This window comes from Thunnus maccoyii, chromosome 18, assembly GCF_910596095.1.
Source record: "Thunnus maccoyii chromosome 18, fThuMac1.1, whole genome shotgun sequence".
NCBI classification, from domain to species: Eukaryota; Metazoa; Chordata; class Actinopteri; order Scombriformes; family Scombridae; genus Thunnus; species Thunnus maccoyii.
Genome location: NC_056550.1, coordinates 2,673,941 through 2,694,046, shown reverse-complemented (window position 1 = coordinate 2,694,046; position 20,106 = coordinate 2,673,941). Strand labels below are relative to the sequence as shown.

At 38.9% G+C, this 20,106-nt stretch overlaps 1 protein-coding gene across 1 annotated transcript; it reads left to right on the top strand.

Annotated features, from left to right (window-relative positions):
- The first annotated feature begins 815 nt into the window (after nt 1-815).
- Nucleotides 816-12,157, top strand: LOC121884397 (pyruvate dehydrogenase (acetyl-transferring) kinase isozyme 2, mitochondrial-like). Its single transcript, XM_042393191.1, has 11 exons — nt 816-1,233; nt 2,355-2,496; nt 4,820-4,891; nt 5,878-6,065; nt 6,247-6,336; nt 7,237-7,314; nt 7,443-7,519; nt 7,938-8,036; nt 9,612-9,722; nt 9,819-9,932; nt 10,555-12,157. Exons 1-11 carry the CDS (start codon nt 1,104-1,106, stop codon nt 10,696-10,698), a joined length of 1,245 nt encoding a protein of 414 aa, XP_042249125.1. The 5' UTR covers nt 816-1,103; the 3' UTR covers nt 10,699-12,157.
- The last annotated feature ends 7,949 nt before the right edge of the window (nt 12,158-20,106 follow it).

Sequence of the window (20,106 nt, the reverse complement as noted above, 5' to 3'; positions counted from 1 at the left end):
AGGGTGGGGCGTAACACAGTACACCACCACCACCACCCACTACAACCTCATTCATAAACATTAAATAGAATTATCATCTTTCTGACAATGTCAACAAAAACTGAAAATGTACAAGCTTCATAAAAGTAGAATTTATGGCAGAGCAGTTGTTATGGATTGCATTAGATTGCACAGGTATACCTAATAAAGTGCTTGCTGAGTTTATATCTGACAGTTGCAGTTACTCACTTCTTTACAGATTCAGATTTCACCCACAAAACATGTAATCAGCTCATAAAATAAGACGCGGTATTAAAGATTAAACAACCAGCTACCACAATGAATTGCTGCTTGCATGTTAATTCATTCATTATATAATACAATAATATAATACTGTGCATATAACAATATAACACTTTAAAAGGAGCCATTCTGCACAGTGAGTACTTTTAGCTTTGATACTTGAAGCACATTGTTTATAATACTTACATACTTTGACTTAAGTAACATTTTGAAAGAAGGACTTTCACTTGTAAAGGAGTATTTGTATATATACTTGTATTTAAGTATAGAGCACTTTTTCCACCATTAGGCCATTTTGCCATGGGAGACCCTGGAGGAAGTCACACAACCCTCCCAGATCATGAAACATTATAATTACTATATAATTTTTTAATCTTTTAAATTTTGCAACTCTCTACTTGAATAGTGATGGTAGCTTTTCAGATTGTGTTAATGTGATGACAGCAGACAAAGTGACACTTTTCCATCCTGGCTGTTTATCAGAGGGAGGAAACTTTATGTAACACGAACACACACACACACACACACACACACACGCACACACCCCCACACACGCCTCCTTGTTTACTATCTTCTTACAGTCCAAGTAGGTGGGATTCCTAGAATCCGATTTGCTGGTTGCCGCCCACCGCGCTCTCTCATTGGCTGGGGGAGTCTATTAAGGAAGAGTCTCATGCGAGGAGCTGCAGACTGTTAACGCCAGCATCTCTCGGAATATTCGCTTCCACCAACTGCATTAAAATCGTTTCCCACTGAAGGATTTTTAAAAATATATTTAATTTGCATGTTCTATTTATAATTGCGTAATTTCACTTTTGAGAATGACTAGCAAAATGAAGTTTGTTCAGTCTCTGGTGAAGACTGCAGCACTGGCCAACGTGCCAAAACACATCGACCATTTCTCCAAGTTCTCTCCCTCTCCTCTGTCTATGAAGCAATTCTTGGATTTCGGTGAGTCATCACTAATACACAGTGTACAGAGTGAATGCAGATCCTGAACGCTCTTTATTCAAAATGCTTGTATAGAAAACAGTAAGAAACTGTCAGACATTTGCATGGTACCGAAACGTCACATTGTTTATTTATTCTACTGCTGATTTGCGTTTATTTTTATTTTTTTGTATAAGAAATCAACATAATTTATAATTTCTCAAAATTTATGTATTTATGTTTTAAGTGCATCTTTAAAAGCCCCAGAAACCAGGAGCTCCACTGATCTTTCAAACATAAAAGAGTAGAGTTACTCTAAAAGCAAAAAGCCCTGGACTTTGTCTCAGTACAGTGACTCAAGCATCAGGTTATCAGTAGGAAAGGTGCTGAGACAAAGGAGGAACAGTCCTGTTATAAAATGTCTGCTAACTTGTCTCATAGGTTTGATTTCACCATCTCAGCTCATCACTGAAGGACAACAAGCAGTTCATGACATGCCAGCAGCCTGCTGTGCTTTCACTGACATTGCTGCTGCTAATTAATGAATGAATGACTTTTGTTAGGGGCTGTATAAAAATTACTAGAGGGTGGCAGGGGTTAGAAAAGGGGTAGAGTATTGTCATTTTTCTTTCAGCTGAAGGTGACCGTTTGGGAGAGCAGGGGAGGGACAGATTTGTATTTTATTCCTTTGCAATATTGTCAACAGTTACAGAAATAGCTTAATCAAAAATACAACTTTCACTTGTTGTATGGCACATAAAGGTACACTTTGCCAAATGCAAAGGACATTTCCGTCTCTGTATCAAGGATTAATGACACCTACTTTGGTGAAGTTCCATTAAGATATTAAGTTGTACCAGTTTACCACTGTTATATTATTTTGACATGTTGTGGGGTCATTTTTTGCCAATAATTTTTGTACAGTCCCTTAGTTTTGTTCTAATAATCCACATTTTTTTCTCATCATTCAGTTAGTTATTATCTGAGTGTGAAAGCTCATTCTTGGCCTTAAGAAAATATTCTTAACTCAAGGTCAAACTCAATTTGTCAAACCAACCAATAATGTGTGTCATGTCTTGTTTTGGGTTTTAATTCATAATATTTTAAATTCAATTGTAATCCTATCCTGTTCTGCTCTCCAGGTTCGACCAATGCCTGTGAACGCACATCATTTGTCTTCCTGCGTCAGGAGCTTCCTGTCCGTTTGTCCAACATCATGAAGGAGATCAACCTGCTGCCAGACCGGCTGCTGGCCACGCCCTCGGTCCAGCTGGTCCAGAGCTGGTGAGAGACAGAGATGGAATAATTAATACACACTGAATAATTGACTTATTGATTATCTGATTATCTGATTGATTGGGGACTGATTTATTGACTTGTTTACTGACTGACCTCAAATAATACTGTCATCTTACACTTCATTTCTGGGACTGATAGGGATAAATATACTGTTACTTACAGTCTCTTCCAAAAGGAGCTGAGTACAATGTATCCTCAAAAATGCACTAAATGACAATAAAACAACTCATTTAAAAATGTAGAAGTGACAAGACTAAAAAATACAAAGTGCATGCTCTCCTGTTTATGTACTGACATTACTCTGACCCCTCAGACTTGTGAAACACATTCAAAACTCTTTCAAAACACAAGTGTACTTCCTCATTTTCACAGTTGCAAGCTTTCCAATATCACTGCTATGAATAGCAGGCCAGTGGTGCACTGTAGTTCCAGATACAAACAGAGATTCCTTTACAGAACGGGGTGAGGGTGTGGGGAGGAGGAGGAGGAGGGAGAGCGGCTGAACTTTGTCCCAGTTCCCCCTCTAACCCCACCTTTCTTCGTCTTCTTTCCCCTCGCCCCGCCCGCTTGTTGTTGGCAGCTGAAGGGAACAGCGTGTTCAGAACAGCAGCTGCTAGTGACACAAGTAATAAACAAAATCAGCCTTCCGACGTCATTCATAATAAAACAGTGTAACTATGAAAGTTATTGAAAGATTGTACTCTTTTAATTAAATGCACTTTAAATGAGACACTTTTACAGAATTGACCCTTGAGATTAGAAAAAGTTAGAAAATTCTTAATTAAGTGTTTTGGTGATGAACTGTTGAACTCTTGTCATTCTTCAAACCCAGTTCTGATTTCATTTAGCTTCAGTGTTTTGAGACTAATTCATCTCTTGTTCCATCTTATGTCATTGAGATTGTTGCTTGTAGTTTTGCTGATCTTGGGAAGTTTGAGGATGCTAGCACACAAAGTAATGTTGAGAAAGGTTTTTCTAGGTCTTTGACCCTGCAGTATTAAGTATTAGATTCCTAATGCATATATTGAAATATATATGTAGTGAATAACAAACACTTGGGCAGCTGTCTCTGTTTTTCAAAATCCTGACATCATGCCGTGGTTTTTCTGGGAACTTTCTAGGAATCGCTCACAGGAAATGTTTTTTTCCACACACACACACAGATTTCTTCTCTTTTGGGAAGAAAAAAATAAGATCGGGTCTAGCTGTCAGTGAATGAGAAGACACATTTCAACAGAGACAGTCTGCAGAATGATGTTTATGTTTATCAAGTCATGGGACTAACTTGACACAGAGGCTTAGTTTTCCGAAATAGCAGCTTAAAGGTTCACAGATTGAAATTTAATATACTATATGTTTAGCAGTGCTGACCCCACCTGTTGATGAAGTTTCTGGAAACGTGTGACTGTCTCATCTCAGTCAGATGACACAGGTCTGATTCCCTAAACATGGCTGATTTCCAGGATGGGAACTGAGACAGACTGAGGGATCAAAGCTTGCCCTGTTGGGGTGGAAGAAGCTTCATGTGCTCTATTTTATCTCACTCTCTCAAAAGGGAAAAGGATGAATCTCCATTTTAGAGTTTACTCAAATCTAACATTTTTAAAATGAATGAATTGTTTTGAACTGTATACCTACAGTAGTATTCATGGTGTAATGTCACATGATTAATTTATAAGTTGTGCACATAAACCAGAAAACAACTTCAGACACCACCCTGATGAAGGCAAAAAAAAAGTGTAAACAAGCATTCATATTTTTAAGCTCTAATGTATGATTTATCTGCAGACAGAGGGTGACATCATGAAAGAAAAATAGATTAAATATACATTTCTCTCTTCGGGGTAGTGATTTGTTCTCAACAGTGAGCACTAGACATGTAATTTGCAGCAGATCTGTGTGTATAACAGAAAAAAAAACATGCAGCTGAATGTTAGTTAGACTTTAATAAGAAACAGCAAACTGAACTAACTGATTGAGACGCTGCTGCTCATGATCTGCAGCGTCAGGAAACCAGGAAACCAAAGTCACGTTGCAGTTATTTCCTTTGAATAGCAACAACACACAAGTTAGTAACACACACACACACACACATATACGTATATGACACGTGAGGACTGAAGATAGATGGCGGTGTTTACATTTTCCTCCTCTCTTTGCCTCCTCCTCCTTCTCTCTCTCTGTTTTTCTATCTCGCTCACCCAGTAAAATGTACCAATAACACAGGCTGCAGCAGGGTGGATGTGTGTGTCCACAGTATTCTAGCTAAATGCTGGTCACTGACAGTCCAATGTTTGTGTTCTCTCAGGTACATCCAGAGCCTGGTGGAGATCCTGGAGTTTCTGGACAAGAACCCAGATGACCAGGGAATCCTGGAGATGTGAGTGTAACACACATATCATCAAAAAAACAGGATAGGATAACTTGACTTTCACTGTCTGCTTCCTCTCTCACCTAACCTCTGTTCAAGTCAAGTCAAATCCATTTTATTTATATAGCACCAAATCACAACAGAAGTTATCTCAGGGCACTTTTCACATAGAGCAGGTCTAGATCGTACTCTTTACTATACAGAGACCCAACAATTCCCCCATCAACAGCACCTGGCAACAGCAGCAAGGAAAATCTCCCCTTTAACTGGAAGAAACCTCAAGCAGAACCGGGCTCTGGTTGGGCGTCCATCTGCCTTGACCGGTTGGGTTGAGAGAGAAAGAAGGAGGGGGAGAGGGCAAAGAGAGAAACAGACAGAGAAGCATAATAACAATAACGATAATTATACTAACAGGAATTTGACTGATAATAATAGTGGCAGCGGTGGGCATCAAGCTGGACAGCAGTTGGTCTATAGCCAAAGGTCTCCTGTGAGACAAGAAAGCACAAAACTCCAGGGAAGAAGCAAAGTTAGTAACATGCATTAATGGGACATGAATGCATACAGATGGAGAGGATGAGGAGAAAGGAGTGCAGTGCATCATGGGAAGTCCCCCAGCAGTCTAGGCCTATAGCAGCATAACTAAGGGCTGGTCCAAGGCAAGCCTGGCCAGCCCTAACTATAAGCTTTATCAAAAAGCAAAGTTTTAGACTGAATCTGGAACCCCCCAGATTGAATCTGGAAGATAGTTGCACAGGAGAGGAGCCTGATAGCTGAAGGCTCTGCCTCCCATTCTATTCTTAGAGACTCTAGGAACCACAAGTAAGCCTGCATTCTGGGAGCGTAGTGGTCTAGTGGAGTAACAGGGTACTATGAGCTCTTTAAGACATGATGGTGCCTGACCATTAAGGGATTTGTATTTGAGGAGAAGGATTTTTAATTCTATTCTGGATTTTGATTTTGCCTTCCACTCCCTCCTCTGCTCATCATCCCAGGTTTGTGGACGTCTTGGAGTCCATCAGGAACCGACACAACGAGGTGGTCCCCACCCTGGCTCAGGGAGTCATTGAATACAAAGAGGCCTATGGCCAGCAGGACGCTGTCACTGACCACAATATTCAGTACTTCCTGGACCGCTTCTACACCAGCCGCATCTCCATCCGCATGCTCATCAACCAGCATAGTGAGCTGCCACACACACACATACCAGCCTGCAACCACACCTGACCACATGACCAAAAATCAGTGAACACACAGCCAGATTATATAAATAAAAAGCTCATGAACCACTAATACTACATTTTATGAACCACTACTAGTAGTAGGAGTAATAACTAATTTTCTCTTTCGCTACTTTCTTGCAGCTCTTGTCTTCAACGGCAACACAAACCCCGCCCATCCCAACACCATTGGCTGTATTGACTCCATGTGTGACGTAACAGAGGTTGCACGAGGTAAGGGGACAGAGAGGCTGTCAGAGGTGGTTTTGACCAGTGGTAATTAGGTTTAGACTGGTACAGTTTATGAGCTGAAACTGGCAGTTACACATTATAATCACTAACCTTTCATCCATGATTTCTTATCTATTTACTGTATATTACGTACAATGTGAGCACAATATTAAGTCAAACAATACACGTCTTATTTTAGATTTTGACACAGGGCCCGGCTTCAAGACCAGGCAAAAGATGAGCTTATAATACAGGACCATCCTTACCTTGTACTTGATATACAGTGCAGGAAGAATCACCAAATTTTTAATAATGGTATACAGTATATTCCTAATTGAATTTGATTTAAATTTGATTTAGGACCAGGGGGCCCAACTCCTAATTTTCACCTCAGGGCCATAGTGGGTTAATCCAGCCATGATATGATGTCTGTTACTTCTTGTTAATACAAAACAGCAAACCTTGAATATTGAGTACATTTAAATACTTCTAATACAGCATTCAGTCAAGCAAGAACTTTATATCCTTACAGTCATGACAAAAAAATCAATAATTCATTCACAGTATCAGTTCATAGTTAACCGTCTCTTATATTTCACTGTATCACATAGTGGATCTCTGATAAATGAAAAAGCTAGTTGCATCATGAGATGACGCAGGTCAATAACTGGTGCAGAACTGGCAGGTTGCTCATCCAGTTTGGCTCAGTTTCAGTGTTTGAACAGACTCAGAACTGCTGGTTGTGATCCATCACACTTATCAACCATAATTTTTATACTGATGATAGCCTTGGAATTTATCACATCTGTTTATCTTTATATCTGTTTTATCATGTCCATCTTATCTTTTATCTTTTATCAAACAGGGCAAAGAATAAAGTTTTCTGTCTGTGTGTCTCTCTAGATGCCTATGAGAGTGCTAAGATGCTGTGTGAACAGTATTACTTGGGAGCACCTGAGCTGGAGCTGAGGCAGATGAATGGTGAGAAACACACAAAACACTGTGACTAAATACACACACACACACACACACGCACACACAGAGTTTTTTCATTGATGGATAATATGTGTGTATAGAGCGTTGACTGTTGTTTTTCTCCCCTCCCTTAGCCAACAGCATCAGAGAGCCCATCCACATCTCATACATCCCATCTCACCTGTACCACATGCTATTTGAACTCTTTAAGGTAATAAATGATACTGTATCTGCATACAAAAATACTGTATATGATATACTATTTACAGCAGTAGGAGCCTCCTTGACGGCTTAAAGGAGCACTCCAGTGATTTAGTATTGCAATTTCATAAAGTTTTTTTAACATACTTTTAAAAGAATGCTGGAAATTGAAGCAGCAGAGGTCAAAAAATCCTGACTTTTATTTTCTCATATGGGTGAAACTCCACAAACACTGAATTCTATATTTCCAACAATGCAATTTGATAATATTCCTGTATTAGACCCTCCTTTGATTAATAGTTGAACTTTCTTGGAAGCTGACATCTGACTTTAAATAAAATGTCATTATCGACCTGAGTGTGCAGTGTTTTGGACTGATCCCATTGGTTACCTACCAGCTGATAAACCTCCCTGTGTCCTCTCTGCAGAATGCCATGAGAGCAACCATTGAAAACCACGAGGCCAGTAGGACCCTACCACCCATCAAAGTCATGGTCGCTCTCGGCGGAGAGGATCTGTCGATCAAGGTGAGTGATTCCTCTGTCAGTGAGAGTGATGCTGAGGGAGATTGATGTAGCTGTACAGGTTGGTGTAAGTCGGACTTAAAGAAACGACAACTCTTAAAGAAAAAGGTAGACATTTCGTGAGCTGAGAAGATCAATACCACTCTCATGTCATAAGCTTCAGTCGTCCAAATGAGTCAAATCAAGTAGTCCCTCTTTTTGTTACTATACTTCCACCACAGCTCAACAGGGAAACACTTGTCTGAGGAAACACAAAGAGGGAATTTGATGCTAAAAAGACTGTAAATGTGGCAGATATCCACTTGATATGACTAACTCAGACTGCTGAAGCCTCATATAAGCTTCACATCTACTTTTAAATGCATTTTCGCACTAAAGGACTGTGTGGACACACTGTGGATTTTGTCCCCGGTCACTTACATTGAAAGCACATCTGAAGGGGATCTTTTAATAGCCAGTATGAACAGGAGGAATGATGACAGTGAAGAAAACCTCTTCCACTGTTCACATGGACGCCTGATTGTTGTTTAAGACACACTTGAAAAATTGTAAACCTGTCCTCTAAGTAAGCATTAACTGGATATGTTGTCCAGGACATGTTTTGTTTGCATGTTTTGTACCTCTGGTTTATTTCATGGATTCCAGCCCTACTGCATTGGAAACTAGAGAGAAAACAACTTACAAACCAGACAGGAAGGACAAAGGACAGAGCAGTATGTTCCCAACTGAAAAGTCACATCAGGGATATTTGATATCTCTTGTTGCGTTTATGTTGCAAAGGAGAGCAAGGCAAGCAAATACCATTCTTCGTCATGATGGCAGGAGTGGTTCTAAAATCCCAAAATGCGCCAGCAACCATACACAACACAACATTAAGTACTTTTTCTAGTACATCACTGGTTGAAAGAACAAAAAATATGTTATCTGAATGCCCCAATTTCCCACACCAAGAATAGAAACCAAGTTGGTTCAACGTAAACGTCTTTACTCAAAAAAACACAGTAATCTCCCCTTTACTAAAGCCATGTTGAGGTATGTGGTTATGTGACGATTATGAAAAAAAGAAAAAGCTATGGAAAGAAAGAGTAAAACAATGTTGTATTCTTGTCCCCATTCTGAAATGACGTGTTTTCACCCTTTGCCCCATTGTTCTTGTAACCTTGATTCACCTCTGTTCAGCTGCTTAATTGGGTTACATAAACCTCATAAACCCTCATTATCATCAAAGAATCCAAATCCGCCCAGACACCAAGCCCATTCATTTACGTCATTGGCTCCTGGCACACCATAGATCCATATTTAGACAGGATTAATTCAGCGCACCGTTGGCTGATATCTGCGACCTTTGCCCTAAACACCAGCATGGAAAAACTTCCACACACACACACACATACAGGTCACCCAGTGCATGCTTTATGCTAATAAAAGTAACAAAATGGAAAGGGTTTATCTCTAAACTGAGATTTCAGGCCTGTATAATCATTCAAGAGTTTTTTTGTGGTATTTGTTTTGCCTTCATCATTGATGCTGAGTCCTCACTGCTGTGTTAACCTCTCTGTGATCTCTGTCTATCTCCAGATGAGCGACAGAGGAGGTGGTGTTCCCTTCAGGAGGACAGAACGCCTGTTTAGCTACTTGTACTCCACAGCTCCCAGACCCTCTATAGGAGACAAACACAGAGCCCCACTGGTGAGCAGCTCACACACCAACATACACATTCAAACATGATATTCATATCATGAGAAGAGCTAACATATGTGTGTGTGTGTGTGTGTGTGTGTATAGGCTGGGTTCGGCTATGGGCTGCCCATCACTCGTCTCTACGCTCGCTACTTCCAGGGAGACTTGCAGCTCTACTCCATGGAGGGTTTTGGGACGGACGCTGTCATACACCTGAAGGTAATTTACACACATGCACATGCACCAACATATTGTGGGATATGATGAATTTAATTGGTGTGACCGGTCTTTCCTCCAAATAAGACCAAAGATATGTTTATTGATTTTCAGTGCAGCAATAAAAGTATTTGAGCACTGTCCTATATGAGAAGCTTAAATTTGATACAAATACAGATGCTATATGTTAAAAGGCAAATCAACAGTTGTTCTTTTTAAGGAAGCTGAAAAGATTTAATGACACTGATGAAAATATTTTATTCTTTTTATATTGAGTCTACATATTGAGTACCAGATGCTCCCTAAAGGTAGCACTAATAGATACAGATTGTCCTCAGTCTGGTTGTAAACAATTTGTACCCATGTTGCATTGGTCTATTGATTGATTTATTTCATTTACTTTACCTTGCTCATCTTTTTAATACAGCAGTGAACTGATTTTATTTTATTGTATAGCCTATTATACAGGCACATATATTGAACATTGTTACTGTCAGTTTATAAATAACAGGGCCCAAGTCTAGAATGAGTTAGACCAAGATTCAAGTCCAAATGAACATGCATGCACAAAAAAAGCTATGTGGTGAATCACACTTGCATTAAAGTCTATTCACTGTCTCCCCAGGTGTTGTCTACAGACTCAGTGGAGAGGCTGCCAGTTTTTAACAAGACCGCTCTGCGTCACTACAAGCTGAGTTTGGAGGCCGACGATTGGTGCGTTCCCTCCAAAGAGCCCCTGGATCTTGCTGTCTACCGCGCTGCTAAGTGATCAGGTCCTGACCTGACATGATTTGTGACACAAACACTGACAAGCTGACCATAAAATGTCCTGTAAAGATGGCCATTGTGGGACCAGAACTGTTAGCCCGGTGGTGGATGGGTGTTGAAGTGACCAAAAGTGGCCAAGGAGATCAAAGAAAAGGCCAAGCATCAGCATCCTGATTATCTGGGAGTTTCCTTAGTTGGCGCGGATGTCTTCTGTCTGTGTTTCTTGCTTCTCTATGTGTGGGAATACATAAATGAAGAGAAGAATGAAGTTGACATTCTGAGTCAAGATGGTGGAGAGTCAAAGATGCAGTGGTAGAAATTCAGAAAGAGAACGAGAGAAAGATGCAGAGATGAATTGAATTGATAGTAGGGCTGAACGATTTGAAGAAAATATCTAATTTTCTGACAAATAATGCAACTGTGATTTAAAAACTAGGAATTAATCAGTTCATACAATTTCAACATAAAAGCATTAATCATTCAGCCCTAAATGATGAGAAGAGATGGTTTCATTTTGTAAACAGCTGCACTGCTTTAAACTTGCCAGACCTTGTCAATGTCTGTTTTGAAGTCCTTACTAACTTATCAAAGAGTCATATGTTCTAGGTAATAAGCAAGCTGACAAAAATGTTGAAGTACAGCTGACTGAATGTATCAAAGGGTTTTCATTTCTCCAAGCAGGAGTAAAAAAATTTGATGAAACTGTCGTCCAATGGAGTCCATGGTATGTTTGAAAAGTTTTGCTACAGTAAATCTAGAACAAGAACAAGATATATCACACGTGTCTTCCAGTCTGATATTATTCCAGGTCTTACCTCATATGGAAGAACACATTTCACCTAAAAGTTAGCCACCCATATTGCTGATTCCTTTTATTCAAGTCTTTTTAGGCGCTTTGCAGCCAAGCAGCTAGTAGGAGATTTTCCTCAAAAACATGAAGTGCCTGCGCATGTTGAATGATGAGTTGAATTTTATGCTACAAGAAACAGAACATTTCCTCTTTTCTTTGTGCGACTGGCTTGCTTTTAGAATTCATAGGTCAATAAGAATACTGTGCAATTTTTTTGGTGTTTTTCATGTGTTGAACAAAATGGCTCGTGTATTTGTTGGCAAAATGGCCTTTCTTGAATTCCTGTTTTGTGCCCTTGCATAGTGCCAGTTCAAGATGCAGAAGAAACAGCAGATGTTGAGCTGCCTGTTCGGTTACTGATAATGAACACAGATTAGGGATTATTGAGTTATCCATTAATTAACCTAGCTGTTGTTGAAGACCTGTGATGGGTGAAAACTGCAACGTGTGTATTAAGCTGTGCATGAAAATAATCAGCCTGTATACTGAGATTCATTGTGTATTCACATATATGTATGACCCAGGCACAGTGTTTATTGTATATTTGAGGTGAACTGTTCATTCTAGAGGACATTATTTTTTATAAAAAAATAAAATATCCTGAAAATAATCTAACTATTGTCCGCATTATTATTGTTGTTTCATATATTGTGTGTGTGTGTGTGTTGGTTCTTCAGTTCTGCAGGTAAAGAGCTTGCAGCAGCAGTTTCCTGGTAGTCATACTGATAGTGTGTATGTGTGTGTGTGACTCACAGGCGATGACCTGTACAGGTTGATGCAATAAACCTCGACGTTTGACAAACATGGATTAATCAGACACTGAGTTATATAACGAAAAATGTACAATATTGTGTGTGTGTCTGTGTAGATGACCTGGAATAGCTCACAGTAATAACTCACCTGGGTCAATAGAGGGACTTTGGCCAGCTTGCAGGTTGTATTTGTTGGGACTGCAGTTATCATGCAGTGTTTGTGTGCACATTTGAATACGAGGGATCAACTTGAAAACACTGAAAACTACCAGGGATGTCATCAACTCTACTGGTTCAAACTAACCTGCAATGAACCTGCCTTGGTTAAATATGCTGGGTACATTTGTCTGTGTGTGTGTGTGTGTGTGTGTGTGTGTGTGTGGTCTGTCTGGCTGCTTTTGGGGACAAATTTCAGATTTAGGACCAGTTAATTTGGGACGGCTTGTCCAGTTGGGGAAAAAGCTGTGTCCCTAATTGACGTAAAGCTGATTTTTGGGTCAGTGGTTAAGGTTAGGGTTAAGGTTAATCAAGTAGTGAGATGGTCAGGGTTAGAGTTAGGGTAAGTCTCAAGGAAACGAATATAAGTCTATATAATGTCCCCAAAAATGATCATGGTCTGATATCTGTGTGTGTGTGTGTGTGTGTGTGTGTGTGTGTGTGTGTGTGTGTGTGTGTATGTGTGTGTATACAGTCAATGGTTATATCAGACTGAGGTCATTAGCACTTTCCTGCTGACTCGTGCATTTAATGTACCCTGCCTGTATAGTTGGGGCTTTGAGTCTCATAGTCAATATTGAGCCTGATCTCACAGAACATTTGGACTGACTTGTACGAAAAGAAATACAGAACTTATCACACTTGTGTCAGGTGCTGTGCAATTATTACTATTCAAATTAGTGCTCCACACCACAAACACTGATTTGTTTATTGTTTTAAAAATACATTCTTGTCTCATTCAAGTCCAATTTTGAATCTTACTGGCCAATAGAGCCACTTGAGCTGCAAATGCATGTGGCACAAATGACATCTTTATTAGGAATGTCACAGAAAACAAAATTCAACAAGTGTCAGACTTCAAGGATTCAGGAAATTTATAATTTATCCATTCAATTCAAAGACTGTCTCAAGAAGCAAATCAGTACAATCCTGTTGTGCCGCCATGGCTTCCACTGACCATACTCTAATTTGCTTTTTTCTCTGCTTTGGATTGTCTGGGCAGTGTGTGTGTATGTTGGAAACAACAGAACCGATATGAGGTCAGAGAAGTGGGGAAATGTCAGGGGACAGCTTTGTATATCTGAGGTGTGTTAGTGTGCTTTCCCCTCTGGTTGGAAAGTCAACATGCTGATGGAGTTTAGGTGGTACAGTTTTCAGTGTTTTCAAGTTGATCCCTCATATTCAAGTGCACACACTCACACACACACACACACACACACACACACACACACACACACACACACACACACACACACACACACACACACACACACACAGGTTTGTGCAGCTATCCTTGTTAGGACCTTGCATCAACTCCATTCATTTTGTAAAGCCTAACCCTAACCTTAACCTAACCTCAATTCACACCTTATCCCTTACCTTAACCGGGACCTCAGAAATGACATTTTGCTGCATTAGGTCTGGGCTTTGGTCCCCATGAGGACTATTGGTCCCAATAAGGTCAGTGTTTATACCAGAAATGGTCCCAATAAGGATGGAAAAACATGTACGTACACACACACACACACACACACACACCCTGCACGATCCAAACCCGCCACCTGCATGGTGGCCAAAGTCCCTCCATTGACCATGGTACTGTGAGCTATTTCAGGTCATCCACACAAACACACATGCAATGTTGTACATTTCTCATTATATAACTCGATGTTTGTCTTAAGTCAAGGTTTATTACACACACACACACACACACACACACACACAGACAAATGTACCCAGCATATTTAACCAAGCAGGTTAGTTTGAACCAGTAGAGTTGATGATGTCCCTGTTCCACCAGAGCACTGTCCAGGTCACAGACAAAACAATCATATCTTCCACAAATAAAAGCACAAGAAAGACCCTTTAAATTCATCACTGTTAAGGCTTTTGTTTATAAATGATTTATTTTGTAGTTATTATTATTATTATTTACACATACAGTAGCTTTACTTCCTCATGCAATGGAGAAGTATAGTGTTGACAGAACCCAAGGGTTATCTGGCATCTTAACCCCTTGACTTTTTCAATCTGTTAGATCTTTTGGAATAACTTAGGCGCAAGCACATGGACTAATTTCTAGCAAAAAAATACCAAAAAACCAAAATTCCTGCTTAATTAATGAAATTTGAATTGTGAGAAATATTTCCAGAGCTGAAATCTTGAAAAATTGAAGCAAAACCCAATAACCTATTTTTTACAAATCAAATCTGCTATGTTAATAAAATAGAGTAAGACAGGGCAATGTTAAATATCCATGCAGATGTGTGCAACAAAGGTGTGGAAAATAACAGAGAAGATGGGACAACCTGAAATCATTATTTTAAAGAATCTGAAGAGAACTAAATGATCTGGACCGACACTTAATTGGGTGCGGGTGATTTCTTGTCAGTAAAACTGATCATTAGGAAAACTGGCATATCAGTCGTCCTCATATCTGATATGATAGGGATGGGCATATGTTTTAGCTCAACAGTCTGTGAATATGCAGTTTCTTAAGTCCAAGTTTCAACAGTGATTTCAAGTGTCCATGATGGTCAAAAAGTGTATCTTCACAATGAGGCCACTGACAGTGATTTGGAAACAGGAGCAGATGAGACACTATTAAGCAGGTTCAGTGGTAATCCAGGAAATGGTTTAAAGATTACAGTCACACTGTATTACACCCTGAAGAAATGTAGACAAAAGAGGCAGCCTGTTCTCATTCTGTTGTCAATGGCGTTATTATTGGCTGAGCAGCGACCTCGTGTGGTGAGCTTTAAAAATTACCACTATTACATGTATATTTTTAGTTCAGAAAATGTTCTAGTAAATTTCCTTTACACTCAAACTGTATCAGTAAACAGTACTGTAAATTAACTCATTTATAATATAACCAAATGCACTTAAAACAAAACACACATTTACCATATTATGTACCTGTGTTATTCATCTTGTAAGTTTATTAGAGGTTACAAGGTCATATTTATTTGCATTTACATGAGCCTGATGTTTACCTTTTTATCTGCTGTAGGTCTATAAAGACACATGTCAACTTTTGCTTGTTTGTCAAATATTTTAGTTGGAAGGCCAGATTTGACCCAAGGTCCACAATTTGCCTACCACTGCTCTACAGTATCATACCTTTATTCAACAAGATGCTCAAGAGGTAAACTCTGCAGTTAGATGGACGGTACGGAGGAAGTGGCAGAGAGGACAATGTGGGACCATCAATGATATCCCTTCCTGCCCACTTTATGATGAACTGTGGCAAATGTATCTAGATTTTTCATGTTTTTGTATGTATTGTATAATTATTATACCTATATACAGTCCATGCCACAAGCTAATAATCCAGGACTTGCCTGGGTTGATATTATATATTTTAGTATATATTATTTAAGTGATGGAAATTCTACACCTCTTTGGCAATAAAAGTTCCCTTCCACTCAATATAATGGTTTGCTTCTTGTTCCTTCACTCTGATGTTTGCAGTTTTTATTTTTTTAACCTTTATTTTACTAGCTAAGTCCTACTGAGGTGAGAAACCTTTTTTCAAGGGAGACCTGATGCAAGGTGGCAAACAGTCAATACAACAGCAGGCACAAGAAAACAATACTAAAAACCAGGAAACAATGTTATGAAGGCTAAAACAAGCTAATTTTGCACAGGATTTACAACAGCCTTGAATTGAAAAGAGATATCAGATACCTCAGTATAATTTACCTCTGCAGACTATTCCATGACGGCTTTCTTTCTCATATCTGTCTGTGCATTACGGACAGACAGCAGGTGTCTTCTGATCTGAGATAATGATAAAGAATGTAATAATTTTGCAGAGTTATGATGGAAGTTTGCATAGAGTGGCTTTATAAATAGCCAGTGACTCAATTAACTCAATTTATACAAGCGTGATATGGACACTTGAAGCCTCCAGTGCACACACAATGAGAATGGACTTTACAGTGGAGTAGGAGACACTTTGTATCCAACAGTTAAACTTCTGAAATGAAAAATATTTGCATATACAGGTGCAGGTGTCATTTTATCAATCTTTCATTGACGTTTTTTGTGGAAAAAACATATCAGACACAAATTATCATTCAAAGCAGAGTATTTTTATATGTCAAATGACCAAAACCAGTGACATGCAGTCACTCAGGGGCTTTTGGGTCCTTCAGGTCTGGGGCCCCCCGGCAGTTGCTTGCTTGGATAACTGACTTTGCTTTGTTAGTTATCCAGCTCTGTGTGACATCCCTCCCACTGGTTATGGTGGTCTGTACTGGTTGGGTCATCAGCTGATCTAGGACCATGAACCAAATTTGTCTCTCTTCCTCTTACATCCACCCTGCATCATCTATACTTCTTTTTGCTCCTTTTGACACCTTTACAGCACATGCCAAACATCCATGCACTGCTTTTAGCACTGATTTCCATATCAGATTTAATTTAGTTAACTCAGTAAATACAGTAAATGTCTGTCAAGTGTACCTTTTCCAAAGGACTCACTCCTTTGGACATTTGGAGACTTCAAATGGTGTGAATATAAGTGTCCACTAGAGGATGTTGTAGGACAGGAATGATAGTTTTACTCTCCTGTAATGTGTGACGTGAGAATGTGTGAATGAGTAATAATTAAGTGAAAAAAACCACACAGGACACTAATGGAAAATTTTGGCATAAGCTTTTAATGTTTTTATTTTGTTTTTTGACGTTTTCTCTTTAAACTGAATTTGTTTGCTTTTTCCCAGTAGTTTTGTGATTTTTTTTTAAATTATTCATCTGGTTTTTATTTATCCTATCAGTAAAGGAGAAGAGTTGCTCAGGTAAATCAGCATTCACAGTCAAACCTTCATACATTTTTAACAACAGAACTGTTTTTTTTATAAGTCTCTTTTTCACAAATGCTGTTGAATTATTACAGTTTCACCTTTTTTGTTCTTTACATGTTTCAAAAATATAAAAGGTAAATAATAAACATTCCGTTGAAATATATTTTATACAGTTCTTGATTCTTTTTATTTCATTTTTTATTTTTTTCTCTCTCCAGTGTAGTGACAATAAAATTATATCCAGCATCAGTCTTTATAGCATAAATCCCATTCATTAATGGAGGGAAGCCTCTCGTCTTTCTTTCTCTGTCATCCTTTCTTTTTTCTCTGCATCTTTCCAGTGGAGATATACCACCCATCTATCTCTGCTGTGGGACAATCAACTGATTACTTGACCCATCTACTACTTAATTAACCAATCAGTCAACAGTAATATGTTATAATGTATAACAGTGTTTTTACCGAGTAAATAGCTGCATCTGGACTGGAGCATGGTGTATTTTTCAGTTTATGAAAATCTGCAATAAACACCCACATTAGAAAATGAGGAGAGGAGGCACAGCAAAATGAGCACAAGATTAGAGCCAAAAACAAAACAAATTAAGCTGAGCTGAATAGGAAGGTAATGGGACAGAGCTTATCTGACGATAAAAATCTATCTTTTCCATGGTGCAAATTCCACGAAAGTGAAAACATATGAACTCAGCATTCATAGTTCAGTGAAAACTTGTGAAAGGTGACCTGAGAATATCTGTAGGAAATGTTCTCAAATAGTGACACAAAAAAATAAAGAATCTCTCCACTTGATTTCCCAAACAAGCTCCAAAACCTCGACACCAGTGAGGGAAGCTTGTGGAAAACCATGATCAGACTCATGAAACTGAGCCTGTTTTGCTACCAGAGAGTGATGATGAAAAGTGACTTCCACTGAAAAATGCCCATGCCTGTATTATAGTAAGAAAAGAAGCAGTAAAACAAAAAGGTATTTATTGATTGGGAAAAAATGTTGAAAGAATATTTTGTGTCATGTATGTATAAATATGTCCCACACTGTAAGCTGTCTTCTAACCACTCTCTAAACTGACAGAGAAAGGAAGAAGGGAAGATGAGAACCTTTGCTTTTTTTCAGACATAGGAGAGGCTTTCCTTCACTCCCACCATTCGCATTTAAGTTAAAGTCATCATTTAAAAGTTTCCCACGCATGCATTTAGAATTCATCTCCAAAAAATAGGATAGAAAAACACAATAACAAGGGATGCAAAAAGAAGCTTCTTCCTCAAAATAACTGAAGGAGGAGGAGGGGGAGGAGGAAGAGGAGGAAAGGAGGGAGAGAAAGAGGAGAGGTGAGGAGCATGGGATGGAGTGGAGGAAAGGTTGCTGCAAGAAACGCAGACTGGAGTTTTAGAGCCTAACTTCAAACTACAAACAGAATTTCAAAAAAAGTTTGACAAAATAATCTTAACCCAAAATAATCTTAAATCAATGTTTTACTAGCTTTACTAGGGAGATAAAATTTAGGATATTACAATAGCTAGCTAACCTTTCATCCAGACAGTGTAGGCTAGTGGAGCTAGGCCAAACCTAGCTAGCCAAGAAAATTATTATTATAGGCTAGCTAACCAATTTATCCAGCCTATATAGGTTAGAGTAGGTTAGAAGTCTTTATTTTCATTCTAGGGTAACTAACAAGTACTGTAGAGTTAGGCCAAAACTAGCTAGCCTGGATAAATTTAACCAAAGGTCCATTTATTAGCTTTTTCAGAAGACTGTGAGATATTACATAGAATTTTAAGATAGCTAAGAGAGCTATCCCAAAACAAGCTAGCAAAGATAATTCTAACTTAAGGTTCACTATTGCTTTTCAGAAAACATTAAGATGGAGCTTAAAGTGAGTGGTCCTTGCATTAAGACTATTTTGCAAATGATAGATCTTCAGTTAAAATTAAACTGGCTTGCAAGATTTGGCCTAGCCCTACTAGTTAGCAAGCCTAAAATCATAAAATGCAAAGTAATTAATTAATTAAAGAAAAAGTCTTATATTTTACATCTCAATTGGAGTTTAGTTGTGTCCATTTAATATTAAAAGGTAAATACACAAGGCAGTAAACTACGGCTCTGCATAAGTTCAAACTTTTGCATGTTACACTTATGACCACACACAGTGACGACTGGTGTTTGGCCAGATGTAAGTTACATGCATGGAAGTTTTAACCCACAGACGGCTGTGCAGCAATCATTTCTGCCCTGTTTGATTCACCACCCACCAATCAGATTGCTCCTGCATCCTCATATCATATATAGGCCTTTAAAACTCCAATCAGCATGAAAGAAAGGTGGGGTGTGTGACAGTAGGCAGAGCCACTCCTCTGCATCTTGTCCTGATATGTTTGGTCATTGTTTGGGTTTCAAGTAAAATTGCACTATTGGTTAGCTCAGCTGTCAGTCTTCTCACAGGAGCATAGCTTAGCTCAGTATGCACAGCATGCTAATTTTCTTACACACCAGTCATTTATACAGATAAACACAGTCATTCTTACACATACTAACACATATTAATGCCAGATTCCCTAAACAAGAGCTTATACCATTATTGCTCTACACTCCCCACTACACTGCAGTGGAATAATCAAGGTTTCCATTTGTCTTTTTAGAACCGCGCAGCCATCACTTCTTCTTCACCTGCTGTCCTTCCAACTAACCTGCCTTCTTCATTCTCATCACAAAACAATCATTTAATTTCAGTGAGGTCTTGTCATACAAATCTCTCTTATTTCTTTTT

What these genes read in the sequence shown, in the direction of transcription:
- LOC121884397 (XM_042393191.1), top strand. Translation starts at nt 1,104, where the DNA reads ATGACTAGCAAAATGAAGTTTGTTCAGTCTCTGGTGAAGACTGCAGCA. An exon ending in GACCAGGGAATCCTGGAGAT is followed by an intron (nt 4,892 to 5,877) that starts GTGAGTGTAACA and finishes TCATCATCCCAG; the next exon opens with GTTTGTGGACGTCTTGGAGT. An exon ending in GAGAGGATCTGTCGATCAAG is followed by an intron (nt 8,037 to 9,611) that starts GTGAGTGATTCC and finishes GTCTATCTCCAG; the next exon opens with ATGAGCGACAGAGGAGGTGG.